The 24,711-nt window shown below is 37.1% G+C and overlaps 1 protein-coding gene across 1 annotated transcript in view; it reads left to right on the top strand.

Annotated features, from left to right (window-relative positions):
• Positions 1-24,711, top strand: part of ATP2A2 (ATPase sarcoplasmic/endoplasmic reticulum Ca2+ transporting 2) — a 58,602-nt gene that overhangs the window by 5,099 nt on the left and 28,792 nt on the right. The window contains exons 4-5 of the mRNA XM_061141938.1: positions 3,895-3,999; positions 7,501-7,639. Coding sequence (XP_060997921.1) covers positions 3,895-3,999; positions 7,501-7,639 — 244 coding nt within the window. The remainder of the gene's footprint in view (positions 1-3,894; positions 4,000-7,500; positions 7,640-24,711) is intronic.

Raw genomic sequence — 24,711 nt, 5'->3', positions numbered from 1 at the left:
TGTCTTTAAAAGATGGTTTGAAAAGTGAATGTCTATGGGGTTTTTGTTTTATTTTAAAAAAGATTGTGTTCTCAAATCTGGAAATATTGTGTTTTCACATGAAGTTAGTATCTGGATTGGTAGAGAATATATAGTCTAATTCATACCATTCTTTTTTGAAAAAATTATTTATTTTGAGTGTATTGTCATTGCTCTTTGGGGACTGGGGGGTGGGGAGCTTTCTCTAGTTGCGGTGAGCAGGGGTTACTCTCTAGTTAAGGGCTTCTCATTGCAGTGATTTCTCTCTTGCGGCTCCCAGGCTCTAGAGCACAGACTTAGTTGCTCTGTGGCATGTGGAATCTTCCCGGATCAGGATTCAAACCTGTGTCTCCTGCATTGGCAGGCCGATTCTTCACCACTGAGCCACCAGGGAAGCCCCCATACTATTCTTATAATAGCTGATTTTTCTCTCCCCAGGTAGTTGTTGTAACACTTATCGGTGATACTTTCCTGTGAAGTGTTTAGTTTCTGTTTTTTCTTTCTAAAATTTTTGATACAGATTTTTCCTTCATCTAACAAGTGTTTGAGTGCTCAAATGCATTGCAGATTTCTGAGGAGACAAGAATGCAGACCTGGTACATGTTTTAGGACCCTCAGTCCTAAGAATGTGCTTATCTCTCATTTTCTTTTTACAGTCTTGTTAAGAGCTCTGCATATTACTCTGACGTGTAGATAATTGAGTCACACAGTACCATGACCTAGTTTATATCAGAACATGTCTTTTTAACTTGGATTAAATTTTGCTTAATTAAATCCTGCTCTTTGACATTTTTGGCTCTACCATCAGAAGTTACTGTTGCGATCAGTCTTATAGATAACAGAGAAGGTACGCTATCCTATCTAAAGTTAACCTCGCTAGGGAATTTCCCTGGTAGTCCAGCACTTTAGGGCTTCCCTCATGGCTCAGACAGTAAAGAATCTGCCTGCAATGCAGGATATCCGGATTCAAACCCTGAGTAAGGAAAATTTCCTAGAGAAGGGAATGGCAACCCACTGCAGTATTCTTGCCTGGAGAATTCCATGGACAGAGGAGTCTGACAGGCTACAGTCCATGGGGTCGCAAAGAGTCGGACACAGCTAAGAGACTAAGCACACACAACGCAACCAGTGCGCTCACTGCTAGGGCCTGGTTCAATTCCTCGTCAGGGAACTAAATAAATAAAGTGACCTAGCAAGTGATTACTTTGAATGGGATTGACAAGTTTGAAACTTTTGGTCTTGTTGGATCCGGATAATGTAAGCCCCAGAAGTACTCTTACTGTATTAATGGTGAAAAGCAGGGAAAGGAGAAACACTGCCTAAAATGATTCTACAGCAGTCTTTCCAGGTCCTTTTGATACTGTGGATGAGTTAGTTACCTTCTTGCTCTGTGTTTAGTTCATATACTGCTAGGTAGGGACTTGTGTGAGATTTGTTTATTTATGAATCTGTATGCAATAAATATATGGTGAGCATCGCCTATATGCCGGAGACTCTTCTAGGACCCTGTGGATAGAACAGTGAACAAAAGGAAATACAAACAGATAATCCTTTATATTCAACCTGTTCTCAATAAAGATTTTTTAGAAACATTTCCTCTCCCTGCCTCTGTATATTTTGTGTAATTTCTGGTAAACCGTAATTATGAACTGACTGTACTGTAATGCTAAAAAGACATAATAATGTGTCATCCAGTTTCCCTCTCCTTTTCACTACCCCTTCCCAAACTCATGAAGTCTTTCACTTCTCAGCAGCATCTTCCCATTTACACAAGAGAGATTTTTTTTTTCAATTAAACAAAACCACGAAGGACTACACAGTGTGGTTTGAACATGATTGACTGTATTGATTCTTAGGAGTAAATGAAACATGGTTCATCTTTATTTTAAGTTATAGCACTTAATTCTTTGGGTTGTGGGTTTCAGAATATTCTTTGAAGTGTTTAGCAAATTGGTAGTTGTGAACGTTAAATAGGTCCAGCACTATCCTTCCACATTTTGCCCACTAGTTCCTTATCAGGCAATAATGACACATTGGACAGAACCTTCAAATAACCGAATGCCTGTGTTTCTTCCACATAAACATTTAAAGTCACATAGTGGAAGAAAAGGCTACTGCATAATACAGATGAGGGCTGTTGTATTACTGATGAATACCACTTGTGCAAAGGAACCACACATTTCTTGAAAAGTAGAAGCTGCTTGTTTGCCTGAGTCTTTGCCTTTGCTCCAGTGGATATGGAATATTGCTTTAAGTTTGTTCCTCAGGCCTAACTGCCAAGAGGGAAATTCATACTCACTTTAACAAGGTGTGAAGCTTATCTTACAGTTGCTAATGCTTCACTGACCTTTTGGAAAGGTCCTTGCTACTCTTCAAGTTGAGCCATTTTTCTCCCCCAAGAGCTAATTAAGTTTCTTATTTCTGATATGCTCTCCTTGGCAAATGTTTGAAAGGCTAGTATCAAAGCAGCTGTGATCTTGCATCTATCAAAATTTATAACTTCCTAGAGAAGTTTTCATTCTGGCATTAGGCCTGGCCTTAACACCAGGAATGCCCTGTCGAAACCTTGCAGCAACAATTTCTATTCATTCTGGTGTTTCTGCCTGCCCTGGTTCATTAACTGTCAGTTGTGATTGGCATCTTTCAGGACCTTGTCCTTGTGTCTCCTGGATTTTTTTTTCCTGCTCAAATTGCTGTTTCTTTTGTTGGTGCTATGGTGGTGAGAATACCTGTCTAACAAATTGATATTTGTTGTTAGTTCATTGTTGCCCTCTTTTAACTTGGAAAATTCATGTTGGATCTTGCCTTAATCATCTTTCTGCTTATTTGCTGTTTCTGTCAAAGCTCATCTTATGGTGTTCACTAGTTACAAACTTAGTCACTAGCTTCATTATTGTCATAAATCATATCTGACAATATTCAATGGATCAAAAAAAGTGCTTTCCTTGTTTACTGAATAGATCTTTTAAAGAAAAGATTTCATTGTGGAATATGCAAACATTTTAAGTAGTGTTAAAAGGCAAAGGCAAATCTTACCTCCCAGATTGAATCATGAGATGTGTTTAACATCCTTTTGGATTGGCAGTTTTCCACAAAAATTTGTTGTTGAAAATTTAACCATTTAGATGCCTCTTTTTATTTATCATTGTGTTGGATTCTCTCTTATTACAGATATTCAATTATGAAGTACAGTGTGTCTTTCTTTTAGCTTTTAAATCTGAGAGTTATGGTTGGGTGAGCTAGAGGTTAATTCTTTGCTCATTTTTCTTGGGACAGTGTTCTGTGGCCAGTTATGACATTTTTGGGTTTAGATTGTCTCTGAAGTGCTATGTTGCTATGTCATATGGAGGTTAACCTTTAGAATACATTCCTGATCTCAGAACAACCTTGCAGTGATGACCTTCAGTAACACCACTGAAAATATGTGGGACATTAGCAGTTTATGTACACTAATATTAAAGTCAGTGGTTAAATTACTTTTACTATGAATTTGTGCCACATAGGTATTATCTCATATGAGTATTAGCCAAATTAACAAAGTTTGATGATTGCCTTTTAAATTTAGGAATTTATTTCTTCTGAAAAATATACATAGGAAATGGATGGGATTTAGTTCTCCAAAGAATTTTTTTGGATTTTAAACCAATTATTACATGAAAAATAGATTAGTTCTTAAGGATATTGTTAAGAAGTTTATAGTTTTGAGTGTTAAGAGTTAGAACAAGATATAAGCTTGTCATTTATGTCATTACATTTTGCTACCTTTTGTTTCTAAGGATGATAAGAAAAGATTTTATGTATCATAGTTCCTTTAGTGCCAGCCACTTTTGTGGTAAGAACACATTACAGTTCTAATAAATGTCATTTCTCTTTTAGGTTTTGGCTTGGTTTGAAGAAGGTGAAGAAACAATTACAGCTTTTGTAGAACCCTTTGTAATTTTACTTATATTAGTAGCCAATGCAATTGTGGGTGTATGGCAGGTAAGCAATAATTCCTGTAGTGTTAAATTTTGGTAATTTATATAAGAGATTTAAACTGTTAGTCTTTCTATTATCTGTTTTTTCTGCTGTGGAACTGCCTGTGTTTTTTATCTATTAATTTATTTAATGGCAAAATTTTAGACCTCATGCATATATACTCTGCTGTTAAAATTGCTCATGCTCCTTGGTAGCATGGAATCAAGAAAAGTGATTAAAGAAGCTACTTAAGGAAAACCAGAAAATTTGAGAACCAGTATCTGTTTATATTTCCTGGTTGCTTCCTATGAAAGACTTCGTAAAACCAGTGTCATTTTTATTATCCTTGGATTTGTGTGTGGATTTAGCTATAAAAGTTATTTGAATCCTAAATAATTTCACTTTCAGAGCATATTCCTGGCTGTTTTCCCTTAATTGTCCAGTGCCCAGGCCTTATCCCCAGAATGGAAGATAATTTTCCTACAGAAACATCATGGAATCACACTTTTGCTTCACGTCTGCATGATTCGTCTCCTGCTAATAGTTAGTTTGAGAATTTTAACTTTTCTAGGACTGTGGGTCTGTTTGATTTTTGTTTTCTATATAGTTTAACAGATTCAGGCTAATATTTCACAGTCATATTTTGAATAGTAATCTTTTAGATTTTTGACGGATATAGTCACCTCTTTGAGGACTAAAATAGAGTGCATCTGTCATTCGTGCAAACATCTTCTACACATACTTAGTCCTGTTGAAATTGTAAACTTATTAGTAAACATGAAGGCCTTTGGGTAATGAGCTCATTTAGAAAGATGCCTCCTTAGAAGAAATGTGCCATATTCCTCTTGATTTTTAAAAAAATTGCTTGTAGTTAAGTAGATATGATACTTTTGTGCATTATTTAGGCAAGAGAAACAATACCCAGCATTAGACTGTCCTTAAGTTAGTAGTGCGTGTTTTTAAATGTACACCATTTACACAGTAGGTGTGAAAGTTGATCAGTTGTATCCGACTCTTTGAGACCCTATACAGTCGTGGAATTCTCCAGACCAGAATATTGGAGTGGGTAGCCGTTTCCTTCTCCAGGAGATCTTCCCAACCCAGGGATTGAACCCAGGTCTCCCACATTGCAGGCGATTCTTCATCAGCTGAGCCACCAGGGAAGCCCAAGAATACTGTAGTGGGTAGTCTATCCCTTCTCCAGCAGATCTTCCCGACCCAGGAATTGAACTGGGGGTCTCCCGCCTTGCAGGTGGATTCTTTACCAGCTGAGCTACAAGAGTGATTTTATAAGACAGATACTCTTTGACAGATGTGACACGGACGTTCAGAGGGTTTGACTTATCAAAGGCAATATTAGGTAGTACATACTCTATGTAGTATCTGAGATTTATACCCAGGGCCAGACTGGATAGAAGTAAAATAAAATCTTCCAGCAGTTTTTACAGGACTTTCATGTATGTTTTAACTTAGAAGAGTAACATTGTTACATCTTAATCTTCTATTTACATAATATACAGAAGAGTATGTGCCAGTACTGTAGGGTTCTTGCTTTCTGAAAGTAAGGGGAGTTAACAGTGTTAAGGTAGTGTTTGGGAGGGGTCGGGCATGTATTTCTGATTAGTGTCATCAAGGACAGCTGACAAGCAATTGGGGGAACTTTAGAAAAATGGAGTTTTCTGGGTGGAGGGTGGGGAGAATATTCCAGAGAGGGAATGGCATGATCAGAGAAGTACAGAGTGTGTTTGAGGAATGACATTTAGACCTATTTGGATTTGAGTGGAGTAGGTAGGAGTTAAAACTTTAGAACAAAGGAGACCTCAGACGGTCTTCTAAGTTTTTGTTTGTAGTAAGTTAGGTATATTTGTCTTTCCCCAAGCTGACTTGTTTTTTGATGTAATCTGAATCCATGGTCATTTGCTTCCATTTTCCATCCTCTGTACTATATAAATATTCCTTTTGATAGTTTGGGTTGGTGGGCGGCAGGGGAGGCTCTTTAAGTGATTTTCATTGGCATCTTCATCCTGGGGGTCTGAGATAGTTTATCTTTTAAGTTTATGCTTCTAATTTAAATGTGCCTTTGCTGATTTTTAATAGAAGCAAAATACAGTGCTCCTGGACATCTTAACCTTGATCAGTCCAGTTAAACTTTACCTGACATGACCTTGAGGAAGGAGAAAATGGTAAAACTGCCATAATTCATACATTCAGGGGGGAAAATCGTGAGGAAAAAATGATTTCAAATTTGACTAATTGAATAGCAGCAGTGCTCAGAATTTATTATTTCTACAATATCAGTAATGTTTGAACTTAGCCTTAAGTAGATCTGATAGGGATTTAAATTATTTTTGTCATGAACTTCCCAAATTTAAGGTTTCCTATACTTTTTCAGGGATGCATATGTAAAAAGTGAGACACACATGCCAATAGCTTTGTTTTCTGTCATCTGAATTCTCTTTTTAAGCAGGTTTGGGGATTTAATTTTTACCACAAGGCAAAAAATGAGATTACATGGTATTGAGTGTAAATTTTATCTAAGTAAAGGTTAAATTGAAAATGTTTAGATTACAGGGCAAAAATGTGAAAGAAATGAACAAATTTTTTCCTTTGTCCGTTAAATTGAGTAACCTCACTTGGGCACTTGCTTTGTAGACTTGCTCCTTCTAATTGCTTATTTTCTAAGAGAATAAAAGGAAAATTTGGCATATAAACTTCTGCCTCCCCTTAAAGGAACTTTCCCTTAGCATTTTTTCAACATGACTCATTTTAATTGTACATCTTTCATCTTGAAATTAGGGAAGAAAAATTGTGTGTGACCAAGTCTTGACATGTTCATATATAATATTATGGTGATTATGGTTTGTGACTGGCAGTGCTTCCAGCCATTTATTGGTCTCTGCCACTGAAGAGAGATTTAGAATTTGTGAGGAGACGTAAAACTTGGTTTTCTTAATTCATCACTCAAAGCATTTACTGTGTGCCAAAGCACAACCTAAGCATTTTATAGATAGCTTGTAAATTCTCACACCTGTCGAGAGTGGGTGGGTACTGTTAGTGTCCTGGTTTTGTAGGCAGTAAACCTTGTCTGACATGTCACTTATCCACAGTCAACCTAGCTTTTGAGTGGAAAAGCCTGGGATGAGCCTGGGCAGTCCAGACCCAGACCATCAGCTTTCATGGGAGACAAGATTGATTTAATGGTGTGAGTGTGTGAGGTTAAAGGTGAGGGCCATGTTGCATGGTGTGCTTAGGGACAGCAGGTTCTAATAATTGCTTTTCTCCATTGATTTTATCCTTACTCTTAGGGTGCTTAGTTTTTTCATTTTTAATACAAAATTAAAAGGGCCTAGTGTTTATTATCTTAAGATGTGAATCATTTACTGTAAAGGATATTAATGTGCATCTCTTGTGGGTTTTTTTTTTTTTAAATTCACATTTAGGTTAGAACTCTAAAATTTGATTCCTAGGGCTAGAAACATTTAGCAGTGGCAGGCTGTGTTTACTAATTTGTTTTCTTTTTTACAGGAAAGAAATGCTGAAAATGCAATTGAAGCCCTTAAGGAATATGAGCCTGAAATGGGCAAAGTGTATCGACAAGATAGGAAGAGTGTACAGCGGATTAAAGCTAAAGACATAGTTCCTGGTGATATTGTAGAAATTGCTGGTGAGTTGAGTTTGGTCATTTTTTATTTTAAGGTTGTATATTTGAATGCAGTCCTTTCCTCAGGGTTCATACTTAGAAGTTTTAGAAGTTAGGCTCATGTGTATCGATTATATTAACAGATTTTTAGTGCTATCCAAACAAATTAGGGTTTTTTCTAAAAGTTCAATGTGTTTTGGGACCTCCCTTCATGTTGAGAAGATTTTTCTGTTTTACAAAAAACAAAGGTGTTTTGAATTACTGTGCTTATTATTTTCAGTACATTTTAGGAATCTAGTGCTAGTGAGATGAACTTAATCTTGATTTGACAGTTGTAGTGAGCAGTTTGTTAGAATACTAGTAAATGAGTACATGATTTTTCCTGTTTCGGTTCTTGGCACAAATAATAAGTCAGACTTGCAACTATCAAACCAAACTGATGGTTAAGGGTAATTTCATGACTTTAAAAACTCTACTTAAAAATATTTTGACATAACACTGAGCCAGGGATGTTAGCCAGAGATTCAGGTTTGGGCTTTTAAAGAGTGAATCCTCTGCCATGCCAGAGCTCTTCACAGATCTCAGAGGTCCTCCTTGCTGTCGGTCAGTGCCAAGTTTTCAGACAGCCCAGAATGCCCCTGGAGCCAGTCAGAACAGCTAATCTTTTTGCAGGGGAATCATTACATTGGGTTCTTCAAATCATTGTGGTTTTTCACACCCTCTGAGCTCAGCATACTTGTTTTCTTTTTTGAATGGTCTTAGAGTAACACTTTCACATTGGCTTGTGGGGAAAGTGTGCTTGTCTCTATTGTCTTATTCTCCTGAGAATTCAGAGTGCTGCATCTCTTGGCTTGTGCTGTACAGTTTTGACCTTTGAAAGTAAATTACCGGGACTTCCAGTGGTTAGGACTCCACACTCTTCAATACAGGGGTTGGGGAACTAAGATCCTGCATGCTGCTTGGTGTGGCTAACAAAAAAAACCCGCTACCTTGTCATAGGTCTTCCAGAAAAAGAATAGTGTTGTCTGTCTACCCACACGTTGATTACTTAGGACTGCAAAGTTTGTGTAAATGACCTAACACTTGCTAGGTTATTAATGTTAACAGAAGTACGACTCTGAATGAAATATTTTGGCCACTGGATTTTTTTAAACTTAGTTTTGACATAATTTCAGACTTAAAAGTTGCAAGACTAGTAAGAGTTCCCATTTAGCTTTTACCCAGATTCTGAAAATGTTTGTTATCACGATAACTTGCATTATCATCTTTCAGCCTATATACGTTCACACATTTTTGCTGAATTATTCCAGAGTAAATTGAGAAATGATGCCTCTTTGCTCCTAAATACTTAGTATTTATTTTATAAATCTGTAGACCTTAGTCAGATTTAACCATTTGTCACCATGGATTTTACAGCAAAACACGAGTTAGAAGGGGAGTTCTGGTGCTGATGTGGGAAATAGATCACAGTGGGAAGGCTGGAGATAGGCAGGAGCTAATGAGAGCAAGTGATATCGAGGGCTGTAGCATTAAGAATAATGAGGGAAGGATTTTGAGTTTATGAGTAGCAGTTTTTAAACAGGGATACACATCAGAATTATCTGTGACACTAAAAGTTTTTACCAAGTCTCAACCCAAAATATTAATCTGGAATCTCTCTTGGCCATGGAATTATGGTCATATATAGTTTGAAAAGTGAGCCTCAGATATAGATGCTAAGCAACAGGTTTTGATAACTGGATAGATTTGGGGGTGGATGGGAGTAGGGTGTGCAATCAAAGATACTGACAGAATATCTAGTTTAGGTGACTGGGTGGTGATGGTGCCTAGTAACTGAGGAAGGAAACGCTGGAGGAAGATAGTTGTCTTTCCACAGTTTTGTCATGTGGTAGGTGTACCTAAAGATCGCCTAAGTATTGCACAAGATTCTGTTTGACTTTGTACATTTTCTAGTTCTCCAGCTTAGTCTGGGAATACGTTTTCAGCCTCTCAAACTAAGATAAGAGTTTTTATCCTAGATAGACTATTTCAGTGTGTTCAATATATTTGAAAACTTAGAGAAATTACCCCCAAAGCATTTATCCTTGGTTTGCATCAGTAGATGGCAGTGGTTTACAGCATCAGATACACCATATCCTCAAGGCATCATCATCCCTTTTGAAGAAATAAACTAAGACCAGCTTCTCTTCGATGGAAGTGGGTTTGTTTTTTTTTTAATTAAAGGATAATTGCTGTACAGAATTTTGTTGTTTTCTGTCAAACCTCAACATGAATTGGCCATGCGTATGCATGTATATCCCCTCCCTTTTGAACCTCCCTCCGGTCTCCCTCTATCCCACCCCTCTAGGTTGATACAGAGCCCCTGTTTGAGTTTCCTGAGCCATGCAGCAAATTCCCATTGGCTGTCTATTTTACATATGGTAATATCAGTCTCCTTGTTACTCTTTCCATATATCTAACCCTCTCCTGCCCTCTCCCCACGTCCTTATACACTTATGTCTATTCTGTTTCTTTCGATTTCTTTTTCTCTGAATTTGGGGTCTCACCAATCTTTCCCATCTGAGTAAGTCACTCTAACCACAGAGTTAACTGAGAAACTTGGGAATCGTTTTAATTCTTTCCTCTCTTATTCTGTCTCTAAGACCAGTTGATTCTGTCTCCAAAACACACCCAAATTTGCTGTTTTTTCCTAAGTCACCACACCAGTCACACCATCACCTCACACTGACATCATCAGTTCAGTTGCTCAGTTGTGTCCGACTCTGCGACCCCATGGACTGCAGCACGCCAGGCCTCCCTATCCATCACCAACTGCTGGAGTCTACCCAGACCCATGTCCACTGAGTCAGTGATGCTATCCAACCGTCTCATCCTTTTGTCGTCCCCTTCTCTGCCCTCAATCTTTCCCAGCATCAGGGTCTTTTCAGATGAGTCAACTCTTTGCATCAGGTGGCCAAAGTATTGGAGTTTCAGCTTAACATCAGTCCTTCCAATGAACACCCAGGACTGATCTCCTTTAGGATGGACTGGTTGGATCTTCTTGCAGTCCAAGGGACTCTCAATAGTCTTCTCCAACACCACGGTTCAAAAGCATCAATTCTTTGGCGCTCAGCTTTATTTATGGTCCAACTCTCACATCTGTACATGACCACTGGAAAAACCATAGCCTTGGCTAGACTGACATCATCATCGTGTCGTATCCTAAAGTGGGCTCTGGCTTCCTTTATTGTCTTCTTGCAGTTTGTTCTCTACACAGAAGCTAGACTTCCCTAAAGGTTATATTAATTCACTGGCTACAGCCTTTCAGTGGCTTCTCTTGCATCAGAAATACAATTTCTTTTCTCTTTAACCCTGAATGACCTTGCATTGTATAGCTCCTACTTCTGTGATTTCGTCTTAACGCCACTCACTGGGCTCTAGTCATACAGGACTTGTTAACGTTTTCACAACCACCAAGCTTAACCTGGCCATTTTTGGGTAGTTAAGCAAATTTTATATAATTTATTGATTTTCCCAACACACAAATCTCACGGTGGCAAAAATTTGGTTATAACCTCTGTCTACCTGATTTTCGCCACTGTGAAATTCCATTCCCTATAATGTAGCATTTTATATATTGCTTTTGATAGTTTAGGAAGGACAGATGACTTACCACAGTGTGTGTGTGACATAGGAGTAGTCCCTTTCTTATTTTGTTTATATTGTGATAAAATATACATATTATAATAAAGTTTACCCTTTTAACCGTTTTGAAGTATACAGTTCTGTAGCCATCACTACTATTCATCTCCAGAACTCTTCTGTCTTCCCAGACTGAAAAGTAACAATAATTTCTCTCTACCTCCCTTCTCTAGGTCCTGGCAACCGCTGCCTTTCTTTTAATATTTTAAAAAAATTTTTTTATATTTAAGTATTTTTATTTTTATATTTAAGTATACATACATATTTAAGTATGTATATATATACATACTTAAACCCAGTTCTGCTTTCACCTATTTCTAATTCCTTTGTGAGGAGTCTTAACAGGTCTTGAGAGTTAGCAATTTTTTCCTCCACCTCTTCCCCTACTGTATACTAACTGCTAAAAACATACACAGTGCTGGGATGTTGGGCTCTTATATACTACCCTTTCTTGAATTTTGACCATTCCAAAGGATGCTAAATAGAGGTGATCACAGGTTTTAGACAGATAGTGAACATTTTGTTAAACACTGTTGTCATACTACTAGGCAACATGCACTTTAAGGGCAGAACTGTCACACTGATCATTGTAATCTTGCTGAGCATGTAAAAAGCTCTCCATAATAAATAAAACCTGAAGTCTGAAGTGTGGAGTAGGTTTAGCAGTGTAAATCTGCTTTTTGTGCAGCTTCTGTGCAGAACAGATAATTTGACGTCTCTGTGCTTGAGTTTAGTAATAGCTGAGCTTAACGTGTGTGCCAGATACAGTGATAAATTTCCTAGTGTTTAGTTTTTAATCATCAGCCACCTATGGGTGTGTGTACTGTTAGTCACATTTTGAAACTAACAGTTGAAACCAAGTCTTTGTGGTTTATTGCTTCTGTCTTCAGCTACGGTTACTTTACTAGAGAATATACAGTATATTTAGTAAATGTATACGTATTTCACACATTAATTTGTTGGCGGTCCAGTTCACAATTTTTTAAAAACAGCTTATTGAGATACAATTCACATGCCATAACATTTCACTCCTTTAAAGTGTAATTAAGTGGTTTTTGAATTAAGTGTAATGTCTTTATCACTATATAATTTCAGAACATCTTCCCCCCAAAAAGAAATCCTATACCCATTAGCAGTCACTTCCTCTGCCTGCTTTTCCCCAGTCCCTGGCAACCACAGTTTACTTTGCCTTTTAGGGATTTGCTTATTCTGGATATTGCATATAAATGGAATCATACAAGAAATGTGCTTTTGAGACAGATTTCCTTCTCTTAGTATTGTTGCCAGGAGTCCTTTATGTTGTGGTATAAATCATATACTTCGTTTGTGTGTATAATACTATATTCTTTATGGCTCAGTATTATTCCATTGTTTAGGTGCACCACATTTTGTATATATTCATTCATCAGTTCACAGATATTTGGGCTGTTTTCCCCTTTCTGGCTATTATGAATAATGCTAGTGTGAATATTTGAGTACAGTTTTTGTGTGAACATATGCTTTCACTCTCTTAGATATGTACTTGGACAGGAAATTGTTGGGGCTTAGAGGGACTCGTCTAACATTTTGAGGAATTTCCCAACCATTGTCCAAAGTGATGCATCATATTCCATTCCACCAGCAGTGAGTGTAGGTTCCAATTCTGCATCCTCATCAGCACTTGCCTTTTAAAATTTTTGCCGTGAAGTGTTACCTCACTGTGATTTTAACTTGTACTTCCCTAATTTCGTAATGATATTGAGCATCTTTTCATGTCCTTATGGTCTAATGCATTACTATGTCATATTTGAGAAATGTCTAAATCCATTGACTATTTTAATTGGGTTGTCTTTATAATGTTGAGTTGTAAGAGTTCTTTATATATGCTGGTTTATCAGATAAATTGCAAAATTTTCCCATTCTGTAGGTTTCTTTTTTACTTGATGGTGTTATTTGTAACATAAAAGTTTTTAATTTGATAGAGTCCCATTTGTCTTTTATTTCATTGCTTATGCTTTTGGTGTCATACCAAAGAAGCTGTTCTGTGATCTGATGTCACCAGAATTTTGTATATGGTGTGAAGTAGGAGTCCAGTTTCATTTTTTTGCATTTGGATATCCAGTTGTGTCAGCATCATTTATTGAAAAGACTTTGTTGAATTGTCCTGGCACCCTTGTCAAAAATCAATTGACGTCATTTCCTACTACAAATTGACTATTATTCAATTGATATGTGTGTCTGGCCTCCTGCCAGTACCACACCATCTTGATTACTGTAGCTTTGTAGTAAGTTATGAAATCATTAAATTTGAGTCTCCTGGCTTTGTTGTTTTTCTAATTTTATTTTGGTTATTTGGAGTCCCTTGCATTTCCATGTGAATTTTAAGTTTAACTTGTTAATTTCTGTCCCCAAAGCCTGCCTAGATCTGATAAGAATTACATTGACTCTGTAGCTCAATTTGGGAAACACAGCCATCACAGCAATATTAAATCTCCTGATGCTTGACCAGGAGTGTATCTTTGTTTATTTAGGTCTCATTTCTTTTAACTCTCTGTTTCCAGTGTACAAGTCTTACACTATTTTTGTTACGTTTATTCCTAAGTATTTTTTGTTTTCTTGGGAGCTATTTGTAATTGGAATTGTTTTTTTAATTTCAATTTTAGATTGTATTTTTCTAGTGTATAGAAATACAGTTGATTTTTGTGTACTGATTTACAACCAGTACATTGCCCTGCAATCTTGGTAGACTCTTATTCTAATAGTTTTCCATGGGTTCCTAAAGATATTTCTCTCTGTAAGACCATGTCATCTGAAAACAGAAATAATTTTTCTAGCCTGGGTGCCTTTTCTTTTTCTTGTCTAATTGCCCTGGCTAGATTCTTCAGTAGAATGTTTACTCTGGCCTCTTCTTTTTAACATCCTTGTCTTGTTCCTGATCGTAGGGGAATAGTATTCAGTCTTTTACCATGAAGTATGATGTTAGCTTTGAGTTCCATAGATGCCCTTTACCATGTCAAGGAAGTCTGAATCACAGTTTTAATTTTTAGGTGGTCAGTATACTCTTTGTTTGGTCTGTTCTGGTGACTTTTCATGGTTTTTAAATATTTAGATCCAAATTAGAAATGGTAGTTAGATTGCCCGAACCAGTGGGTCACTGAACTGGGAAAGATGTAACCCTAAGGCATTTAAATTGATTTAGATGGAACATTTTGGAAAAGTATTTTGTGACTGCTTGACCTGGGCCAGATAAATAGCTATTTATTTTATTCAAACTTACTAAGACTATAAAAGTTGAGGCATTTAAACTTCTACTTTTATATTAGGATTAGTAATCTAGTTGACCCTATGATTTGGCATTTAGCCCAATAATTCAGTTCTGTGAAACTGTAGAAATGAATTTCAATTCTAAACATAGATCTAAATTGTTTCTTGTCAGTCTTACTCTGTACATGGCATGAAGGGATAAGTGGCGTAAATTGTGCTCTTAGACACGGTAACTTTTATACTGTTATTTAAATTATGAAATTGACTGTGAAGAGGGTTCTTTCTGATGAATTCAAAAACTGGAGAATATTGTTAACTGTTTTGAAGATTGAAGCGAGTATTTGCAGAAATAAAGAGACCTTTTTGTAGTCATTGTTTGGATGTAAGAATCATCTGACTTGAGATGATAAACTTCTTTTTGCTAACTTCTGAAAGATATATGGTAGAATGGTTCTGCTGTACTTCCTGAAGTCTAGTCTGGGTGGCTTTTTTGAGGGGGAGATGGAGGAAGCTAAGGAAATTGTATTTTTGATGTTACTATGCCAGCTAATAACATTTCCAGGAAGACACTGTAAGCATGCACAGCAAATCCATATGTATACTTATAAGTATCTAGACTACAAGAACCAAATAGAATAGATGTGGCAGGTAAACATATGGTTACCCATGTGTTCATCTTCTGAAACTACAATAACTTTGTCTTATTATAATGTCAGGAAAATATTTCTCTGGATAGATGGAAACCAAAAGTAGTAAAATGTGAGTATAATTTATAAGAAATGAACATCAGTGTTTCAGTGTTCTGTATTATTTGCTAACAGCAAGGTGAATCAAGCTTTCAAAGTCATGAAAGTCTTTAAATTCAGAATTTGGGGGGCATTCAGCCTTTGCATGGGAGGGGTGTAATTGATTTCTTAAGGCAACTGTTTTCAAAATTGTTTGAAACAAACTTCTTGTATCTTGGTAACCCAGAGTTGATGAATAGCACAAGGACATAAATATCCTCAGATGACTTCTGTCCTGTAGTATACTCTGGAGTAAATCATATTTTAAGATTATGTAAGTGTTAGAAATGACAGTCTCATCGTAAAACTGTATTTGCTTTACTTAGCTTCTGAAGAAATTGATTTTATATTTCCTAAATTGAAGAATAAATATTCAGCAGTCGTGCCAGCAATTTTAGGACCTATTAAAAAGGAATAATTCTTAAATTTGGTAACTATTTAAGGAAGAGAAGTTTCACTTTTGATAGTCAACTTGAAGTAATGAGATTTGGTAACATGTATGATGTGGCATTTCCAAGCAGTTGAGGAAAGGGAAAGACAAAGTTGTAAAATAGATGACTGATTCATGTAAGAACCTGTATTACTATCCTAATTCCACACGACACTGAACAGAGTAAGTTAACCTAACCTCCACCGAATCGAGTAATTGGAGTAGACTCTTAAGGAGCTTTCTGGCTCCAGAGATGTGTGATTCAGATAACATGGCCTTATCGTTTCTTTAGCTAGGGCTGTGAGCCTTTTTTCTTTTGCTTTTGAAAAAAAAAGGAATTGGAGCAGCCTGAATGGTCAGCAAACACTTAATTCATACCTGTTGAGCTCCCTAACACAAATATCAGAAAGTTAATTCTGTGCTGTCGAGCAGAGGGCTTGGCAGACTTTTTTAACAGAGCTACCTTAGAAATATTTTGGGTTTTGTGGCCCCAAACTGTCTCTGTAGGGGAAAAACGATTTTTTTTTTTAACAAGAGTTTAAAAAATGTAAAAATCATCCTTGGCTTAAGGGCTGTTTTTAAAAGAAACAAAAACAGGTCTTCAAGTTTGTCCAGCTGCTTAGAGCTGCTTCTCTAACTTCATGTGCAAGAAAGATTTTGTTAAAATGTATATTTTGAGTACTTAGATCTGGCGTGGGCTTCATTGTTCTCCTTTTCTACCAAGTTCCATGGTGAACTACACTTTGAGAAGCAAAACTCTACAGCAGTAGTTAATCATGTCTAGAACACAGTTCCTTTAAAAATTAATGAAATCTGGACTCTTTTTCCAAATACATACGTTCAGAAATCTTGTATGCAATTTCCAGGGAATTCTTTTGTCCTTCTCCCCAGAATTCCACCCCAAGATTCTAGCTATTGGTTTTAAAAAATGAAGTTACAAGCGTATACCTAGTTTTATTGTGTTTCTCTTTATTGTGCTGCACAGATATTGCATTTTTTTAACAGATATTTCAACTTTTCATTATTATAATTATGATCAGTGATCTTTGGTTACTGTTGCAAAAAAATGACCCACTGAGGATTCAACTGATTAGCTTTTTTTTTTTATTAAGCAATAAAGTCTCATAAAATTAATGTATGTACATTGTTTTTTACACAATGCTATTGCATGCTGATAGACTATAGTACAGTATAAACATATCTTCGTATCACTCAGTTTATTGCAGTATTTGCTTTTGCTCTCAATATCTGTCTATTTGGCTGTGTTAGGTCTAAGTTGTGGCACACAGGATCTTCTGTTGTGGCCCACGGGTTTCACTCTAGTTATGACACGTGGCTCTGTAGTTCTGCTGTGAGCTTAGCTGCCCCATGGCATGTGGGATCTTAGTTCCCTGACCAAGGGTCGAACCTACATCCCTTGGATTGGAAGGTGGGTTCTCAGCCAGGGTAGTTTCTGCTTTTGCTTTTGTGGTTGTCTGGCGTTGAACCCAGAATGTCTCCCAAGGTATGGCTGTATACCATATGATCCAGCATTTCCACTTCTAGGATATATATTCAAAGGAAATGAAATCAGTCTCCCTAAGAGATCTGCACCCCTGCATTCATTACAGCCCTGTTTACCTAAGTATCCATCAGTGGATAAATGAACAAAGAAAATGTGTCTACACACACACACAAGAGTATTATTGAGACATCAGAATGAAGGAAGTCCTTCTGTTTGCAACAGCATGGATGCACCTTAAGTGAAATAAGTCAGAGAAAGGCTAATGCCATGTAATCTCACTTACATGTAAATCTTTAAAAAAGGAAACTCATTCTCGCACACATGCAAAGCAAACTTAGAAACTCAGGTTGGTGGTTTCTAGCACAGGGGGTGCAGGAATTAGGTGAAGATGGTCAGAAGGTATAAAGTCCAGTTGTGAGACAAATGTGTTCAGGGAATATAATGTACAGCATGGTGACTGTAGGTAACAAAATTATAGTATATACTTGAAAGTTGCTAAGAGTATATCTTAAGTTTTCATCATAAGGAAACAGTTGTAACTATGTGAGGTTGATGTATATTAACTGATTGTAGTAATTCCATATAGTATGTATATATAAATGTTTTGTACCCTAAACTTAACACAGTGTTACAGGTTGGTTTTTATCTCAACAAAATGGGAAAAGTCGTTACAGTTAAATTGTAAAATATTGTCTCATTGAGCAGTCTGCATGGTATTGTTGGAATATTGTTAAACAGTTTTCACCTGTTCCTAAAATGATAAACATCGCTCAGAGATGTAGAAACAAAACTACATGACCAAATAAGGATTGTTGTCTTTTGTCTTTTCCCCCATACGGAGTTGTTTCACAGTGAGAAGGATGAGAGAACAGAACTAGTTAGAGATGCAGATCTGAGTCATCTGTAACCAAAAGACAGTAGAAATCATTATTTTAGTTTTTCCTGTAATTAATATCTGTTTTATAGAGCTATAAGTTCTTAATCTTAACTCGTGTATAAGCAGAACAATAGTCTAAAACAGAAATCGGCGTGGGTGCTATTAGAAACAGAGGGTTTTGAGACCTCGAGCAATAATTTATTCATTGCTGTGAGAACAGCTAAGACCCTAAGAACCATGAGTTCTGAGGAACTCAGGAAGGTATCCCCAATCGTCAGATCATGATGGACCAGTTGGTCTTGAAGCCTGACCTGAATTTCACAGGACTGGCATTTCCTCATTTCCTGTAATCGCCTCCTCCCCTCTCCCTGTGACTCAGTGGTAGTTACAGCACGGCCAGTGCCAGTCTTTCCAACCCTTATTATTGTGATTAAGATTTGGGGGGAATTAGAAGAAACCACATAGTGTAGGGAACACATTTCCTAAGTGTGACACAAAACCACCACCATCACCAGGTTTGACTATGTAAAAATATAAAATAACTTATTTTGAAGATGATAAAAGAGTTTTAAGAAAGTGCTTCGTGTTAGCTGCTGCTGCTGCTAAGTCTCTTCAGTCACGTCCGACTCTGTGTGACCCTATGGACAGCAGTCCACCAGGCTCCTCTGTCCACAAGATTCTCTAGGCAAGAATACTGGAGTGGGTTGCCATTTCCTTCTGCTTGGTGTTAGCAGTAGTCAGAAAACAAGATTGAGAGTATGGGAAAATGGCAAGAAAATTAATTTGGTGGTAGTATACATTTGTAGGAAAATTCTGTTTTCTGTGAATCTTTTCTCCAGAAGTAATTGAAGTGCACGAAAGGAAAATTGGAAACATGTAGATGACTGTGAAAACAGTGACTGACTAATTAATCACAGGATGGCTGTGAAATACCTGTGACGTTAAGCAAGTTACGTGCCTCATTTTCCTTATCTGTAAACAGGGAATGAAGATAATCATAGAATTCATAAAACTCTTATAGTAGTGCTTAGTATAGAATAAGCATTCTCCAAAGTTGAGCTTTAGAGATGATTGCTTTAGGTATTACTATGTAGCCATTAAAAAAGAATGGAACAGGTAAATACATAGCAATGTTAAAGGTTTGTAATTTTTATTTTAATGAAACTTTAGTAAGTGTTATCTATAGAGAAAGGTGTTTGATAAATGGTGTTAACAGATAAATAGATGTTTGGACGAGGGAAGTGAGGGATGGGTTTTCACCTTGTAAAGAGCATGCTTTACTGTTGCAACAAAGAGAAATGCATGTTGGTATCCCCGATACCGTGTACTCTAACCTTACGTAACCTTGCTGTGGGCTGCCTCCATGGCATCTAATGAACCAGTTAGCTTCCACCTCTAGCAGCTAGAAACTTCCCAGACTAGGGAAAGCTGTGCTACTTTTATTGGCAGTTATGTATTATGCCAGTTTTATTATAAAATGTCCCTTATAAGGAGCTAAAACTTAATACTTGTCTGTTCTGTACATTAGTTTTTCTCTTTGGAGGCACACAGAAGTCTGATTCCTGATTCCTGTGATGGCCTGTTTTACCATCTTGATGGCTTTCTTTGGTGCCCATACTTGAATACAGTTAATGTAAATAGAGTCTGGTTCCTATTCTAGACCTTATCTTGCACTCTTACACACAAGGACACTTTGGCAATCTTAGTTGTCCTGTCACTTAAAACCCATGAGTCTTTTTCATGTTTCTCTTTCCCTACTATTATCTCTAGTCCTCTGCTAGCATACATGTCTTTTGTTTTCAGCCTATATTTTAAGCAGTAATCACTGTTAAACCTCATTCAGCTCAACCAAAGCTAAGATCTCTTTGATCCTGACGTTTCATTGTTTCTAACTTTGTGACAGTCTTCAATTTGATAATTATAAGTTTCTGGTGCCCCTCCCCTTTTCTTTTTTTAAAGAAAATGATGTTTGTGCAGGTACTTCATTCCATAGCAAATATTTTATTTGGTGTGCACTATGTTTCAGCACAATACCAGGCCTGGAAAATCAGTGGTGACTAAGTGACTGCCTTTGTGGCGCTAGTGGGTCTAGTGGGGAGGACACATCAAACATGTAACGTGAGGAGTGTTAGGAAATGGGCACATTGTGATGGATACCAACCTAATCTTGAAAGTTTGAGGAAAGCCTGGCTGTTTGTGAAGACTCAGAACTTTTGAGAAACTGAAGAGCATTGTGTTTGAAGCAAGTCTAGTAGGAAGAAGCTGTTGAAATGTTTTAAAGAGAATGATATGTCTGCATTTTAAAAAGATGTGTTTCATCATAGATACTATATCCAACAAATTGGACTGGGAACAAATACCAGTATAATCTATAGCAGTTTGTAATGTTCTTCCCTGCCCACCCTGAGGCCTGGAAATAGTGTTAAGTAGGCAGGTAGAGCTTCTAAAGTGAAGAATTTCATTCATTTTTTTCCTAACTACAAAATTTATGACTCAAATTAGGAGTGAAAAGGTTTGAGTCACAGTTAAATGTTTAACTAATTTAGGTTAATTAATTCTATTATGACTGGCTTTTCCTCAGAGCCATTTAAACTCAGAAACAATAGTGGTATTTAAGAGGTAATTTTCTGATCTTATATATAGTTAAAAAAAAAAAAAAAAAGATTTGAATAAACTGGTAGAATTTGCCACAATAAGATTTTTTTTCTTATGTATAATCAGTTCAAAAAAGGCTTTTTCTGAGTTGTGCTGATTTTAACTGTCAGTGTTTTTGACATAATAATATAACCAATGTTAACTCATCCTGGCCTTATAAATAGTCTTTCCCATATTTTAAGATTAAGAAAGCTTGTGTTCATTCAGTTCTAAAATGTGGCCAAGTAATAATTTCCTTTAAATGGCTTTTACGTGCGTTCTTGGTAACTCGGCACAAACTATACACTAAAAAATTTGTTCAGAGTGGAAATCTGTGTTGTGATAGCAGGTTTTAAAGAGCTACAGACTTAAGGAGCCAAGAGCTGAATTTTAAGTGTCAGATGTTAAACAGAAAGAAGAATAAACTCCATTATAAACTACTATTACACTGCCTGAACTCAAGAGACAAAAAAATTTTCAGAGGAAAAAATTGCAGAGCATCCCGTTGGCAAGAGTAAGAATTTTCCACTACCACTTGCCCTGAGGGCACTGACATGCCCCATCAGGGAAATATCACTGGATGTGATCATCGGAACAGGCTGCCTACTCCTCACGCACAAAACCCTCTGTCTGGAATTCACAGAAGCCTGCAGACAAAAGAAAATTATGTCTTAGATGCAAAGTAGCCATTGAATCTTTGTTTTCATGGATCTTTTACTTCTTTAGACAACCTGCTTCCTAGTAGATTTAATCCTAAACTGACTCCTCCAAACAAAAAGCAGAGTCACACACTAAGTTAAAGGAAGTCTTTCATTAATTGAAGTTCTTTAGGCAAGACTCCTATTGCTACCTTTAGTTTCCTGTCTAGAATGAGGATATTAGTTGGTCTGGTCAAGATGATGCAAGGGAGTGTCTTCTCACTAAGAGAATACTAGAACTTGGCAGGTTTTTAAGGCCAGTTTGGATTTACGCTCTTAGTACCTTTTCCACACAGGAGAAGGGCATGGCAGCCCACCCCAGTGTTCTTGCCTGGAGAACCCCCATGGACAGGGGAGCCTGGCAGGCTACAGTCCGTGGGGTCGCAAGGAGTCAGACACGACTGAGCGACTAAGCACACTCGCACCTTTTCCACAGAGAGATCATTTCGTAATGGAAATAAATGTGAAACTTTTAAGGTAGTACATTTCCCAAGTGTTAGGGACTTAGGGTCTTCTTGGCCTAGAGCGTCGCATACATGGCGTGAGAAACAACACACAGGAAAGGCTGTTCTAAACAGGCTCTTCACAGGATCTGTGACACCAGTTACTAAGCCTTTTTCCTCCTTGTATTAATTCTTTAGTGTGCTTGGAGAATTTCTTTAAAATAATGGATTCCTGGATCCCAAATGCATTGAACCAGTCTTAAAGAGCAGGCCCCAAGATTCTGTAGTTTATAAAAGGTCCCCAGGTCGTCATCTTTTAGTTCCTAAATACGTAATTGTCTCCCAGTTAGAATGACTGTTACAGGATGGAAGAAAAGTTAATAAGAGCATAAGATCAATTTTTAAACAACTTCCTGTGTGGTCCTGTGGCTAAGATGCTGTGCTACCAATGCAGGGGCCCCAGGTTCCATCCCAGGTCATCTTTGAGTTCCTACATACATAGTTGCCTCCCAGTTAGAATGGTTGTTACAGAAGGGAACAAAAGTTTAATAATAGCATGAGGTCAGTGTTTAAGGACTTCCCAGTCACTTGTTCCACTAGCATTTTACATCTGACTCATTCTTGAATATTTAACCAATAATTAAACATATCAATATAATTTCTGTACAACATAGCCTTCGTATATTTAAAACAGACTTTCAGGAGTAAAAATAAGCTGGTTTCTTTGTGATGCAAGTTTAAACATTAACATAATTCTAAATGCTGCATATATAGTATCAATCCCGCCTTAAACTAATAACTTAAATGTTGACTGTGTTATTGAGGAAAAAAATTAATCTCGGTATTTCTTGCCTCAAAAACATTTTTCATTCATTTTTAATCCTCTGAGCTGCCACTGAAACACAGCAAATAAATGGCAAGGTACAACTTCTGGGTCCTCAATTCAAATATTAGATATGCTGACCTTAACTAAATTGTGGCCAGGTGTATGAGAAAACAAGTTAGAGCTAATATATGAAGTTGTTTAAAAGAGATGCGACTCCAGTATAAAATGACACCTTGTGCTATTTTATTTTATTCTTTTTTTTTTCCTTTTTGGCTGCACCACATGGCTTGCGGGATCTTAGTTTCCCAACCAAAGTTTGAACCCATGCCCCTTGCAGTGGGAGCACGGAGTCCTCACCACTGGACCACCAGAGAATTCCTGGCGTTCTGCTTTTGGATTGGTGATTTCCATTCAGTTGTTGCAGTGCAGATGCACTTGTAGATTGTGGTGACTGCTGCCCCATGTTAGAAGCTTTCTGCTCCTGTAGGGTCATGGCATAAATTGCTTCAGACGTTAACATTTTCAAGTAATTTTTCCACTTAGGGTCATGCATTCATCATTGAACTTGGATCCTTTTCATGTTCAAGGTTATGTGAGGTCAAATTATGACAGCCAGAACTAACACAGTAAAAGTTTTTTAGGTTGTTTGAGGTTTTTTTACATTTATTTTTTGCCACACTAGCAGCTTGCAGAATCTTAGTTCCATCACCAGGGATAGAATGCCTTTGGCAGTGAAAATGCGCAGTCCTAAGCACTGGACCACCAGGGAATTACCTAAGCTATTTTAAAGTTTTATCTGGATGGGGTATTATAGGTTGTGAAGGCCACTAAATTTTAAGATACAGTTACTTACTATTGTAGTATGAGCAGAATTATATTATTAATAAGCTGGAAGTTTCTAGTGTCTTCCATCTGAATATTGCTGTTTGTTGCATAAGCATTTCCAGCAGGAATCTCACCTTAACTTGTGTGTCCCTGCAGTCAAGTACAGGGATGATCTTTGCCTCCTGGGAGTAGATATTGGCAGTCTTGTGTGCTGCCTTGTGACCACGTTTCTTACATAGGTTATAGGGTTTGTTTCATGAACTGTACTCACCATGAGTTTAAGAGCTGTGAGTTACAGAAATATTAGAACTAAATTGAAGGTTTAACGAATGAAATCAATCTACTACGTAGAAGTGAATTCTGTCTAAGAAATAGATTGAATTGATTGAATCTACCTCTTAGACAGTTTATGTATAACCAGTGACAGAGTTACAGTTCTGTATGGTAGCGTAAGTCTGGAAAATTAAGATTTAACTTAATATATGCATTTGTAGGGGGAACAGTTATTTGTTCTGTTAGCTGTCCTTGCATAAGACTCCTAAAAACACCTTAGTAACTTTCAGAGAGTCAGGGAAAGCTGTTTTGTACTTATGTTTACTGTTCAGTTGCTTTGATACTAAAACATACTCATCTAACAATATTTGAAAGCCTACAGTATTTCTGGGCATTGTTCTCAGGGTGCAGGTGAAATACAGGCTTTACCTGTTCCTCAGTTGGTGTTGTGGCATTTATTTAAAATAGCGTCAAGGAAAGGGGCTAAGACATGGTCCATTTAAGAGCTAATAAAGGAACTGTGGCCCAGAAAAGAAGACTCACTTGACTTAAAGATCTCCCAGAGGTTACACAAGAGGTTTTTCATTTATCTGATAATGCAAATTTCAGAAGGTACCAAAGGGTACATACAAGGTGAAAAGTCTCCTTCCACTCATGCCCTGCTGTCTGGTGTTATAAGTCTGTTATACCTTCCAGAGGTCTTTTCTCATGACAGCGGAACTCCATTGTACACAGTGCTGCACACAGTATGAATAGACTTGTCTCTTCTTTCTATTGCTGATAAAAAAAAACTTAACTATGTACTGCAAGCATATCTGTAGAATAAATTCTTTGTAGTGGAATTTATGGGGTAAAAAGATTGTGTTTTGCCATTTTT

Source organism: Dama dama, chromosome 5, assembly GCF_033118175.1.
Source record: "Dama dama isolate Ldn47 chromosome 5, ASM3311817v1, whole genome shotgun sequence".
In the NCBI taxonomy this organism is placed as follows: domain Eukaryota; kingdom Metazoa; phylum Chordata; class Mammalia; order Artiodactyla; family Cervidae; genus Dama; species Dama dama.
The sequence above is the reverse complement of the archived record's forward strand: the minus strand, read 5'-3'. Positions and strand labels throughout refer to the sequence as shown.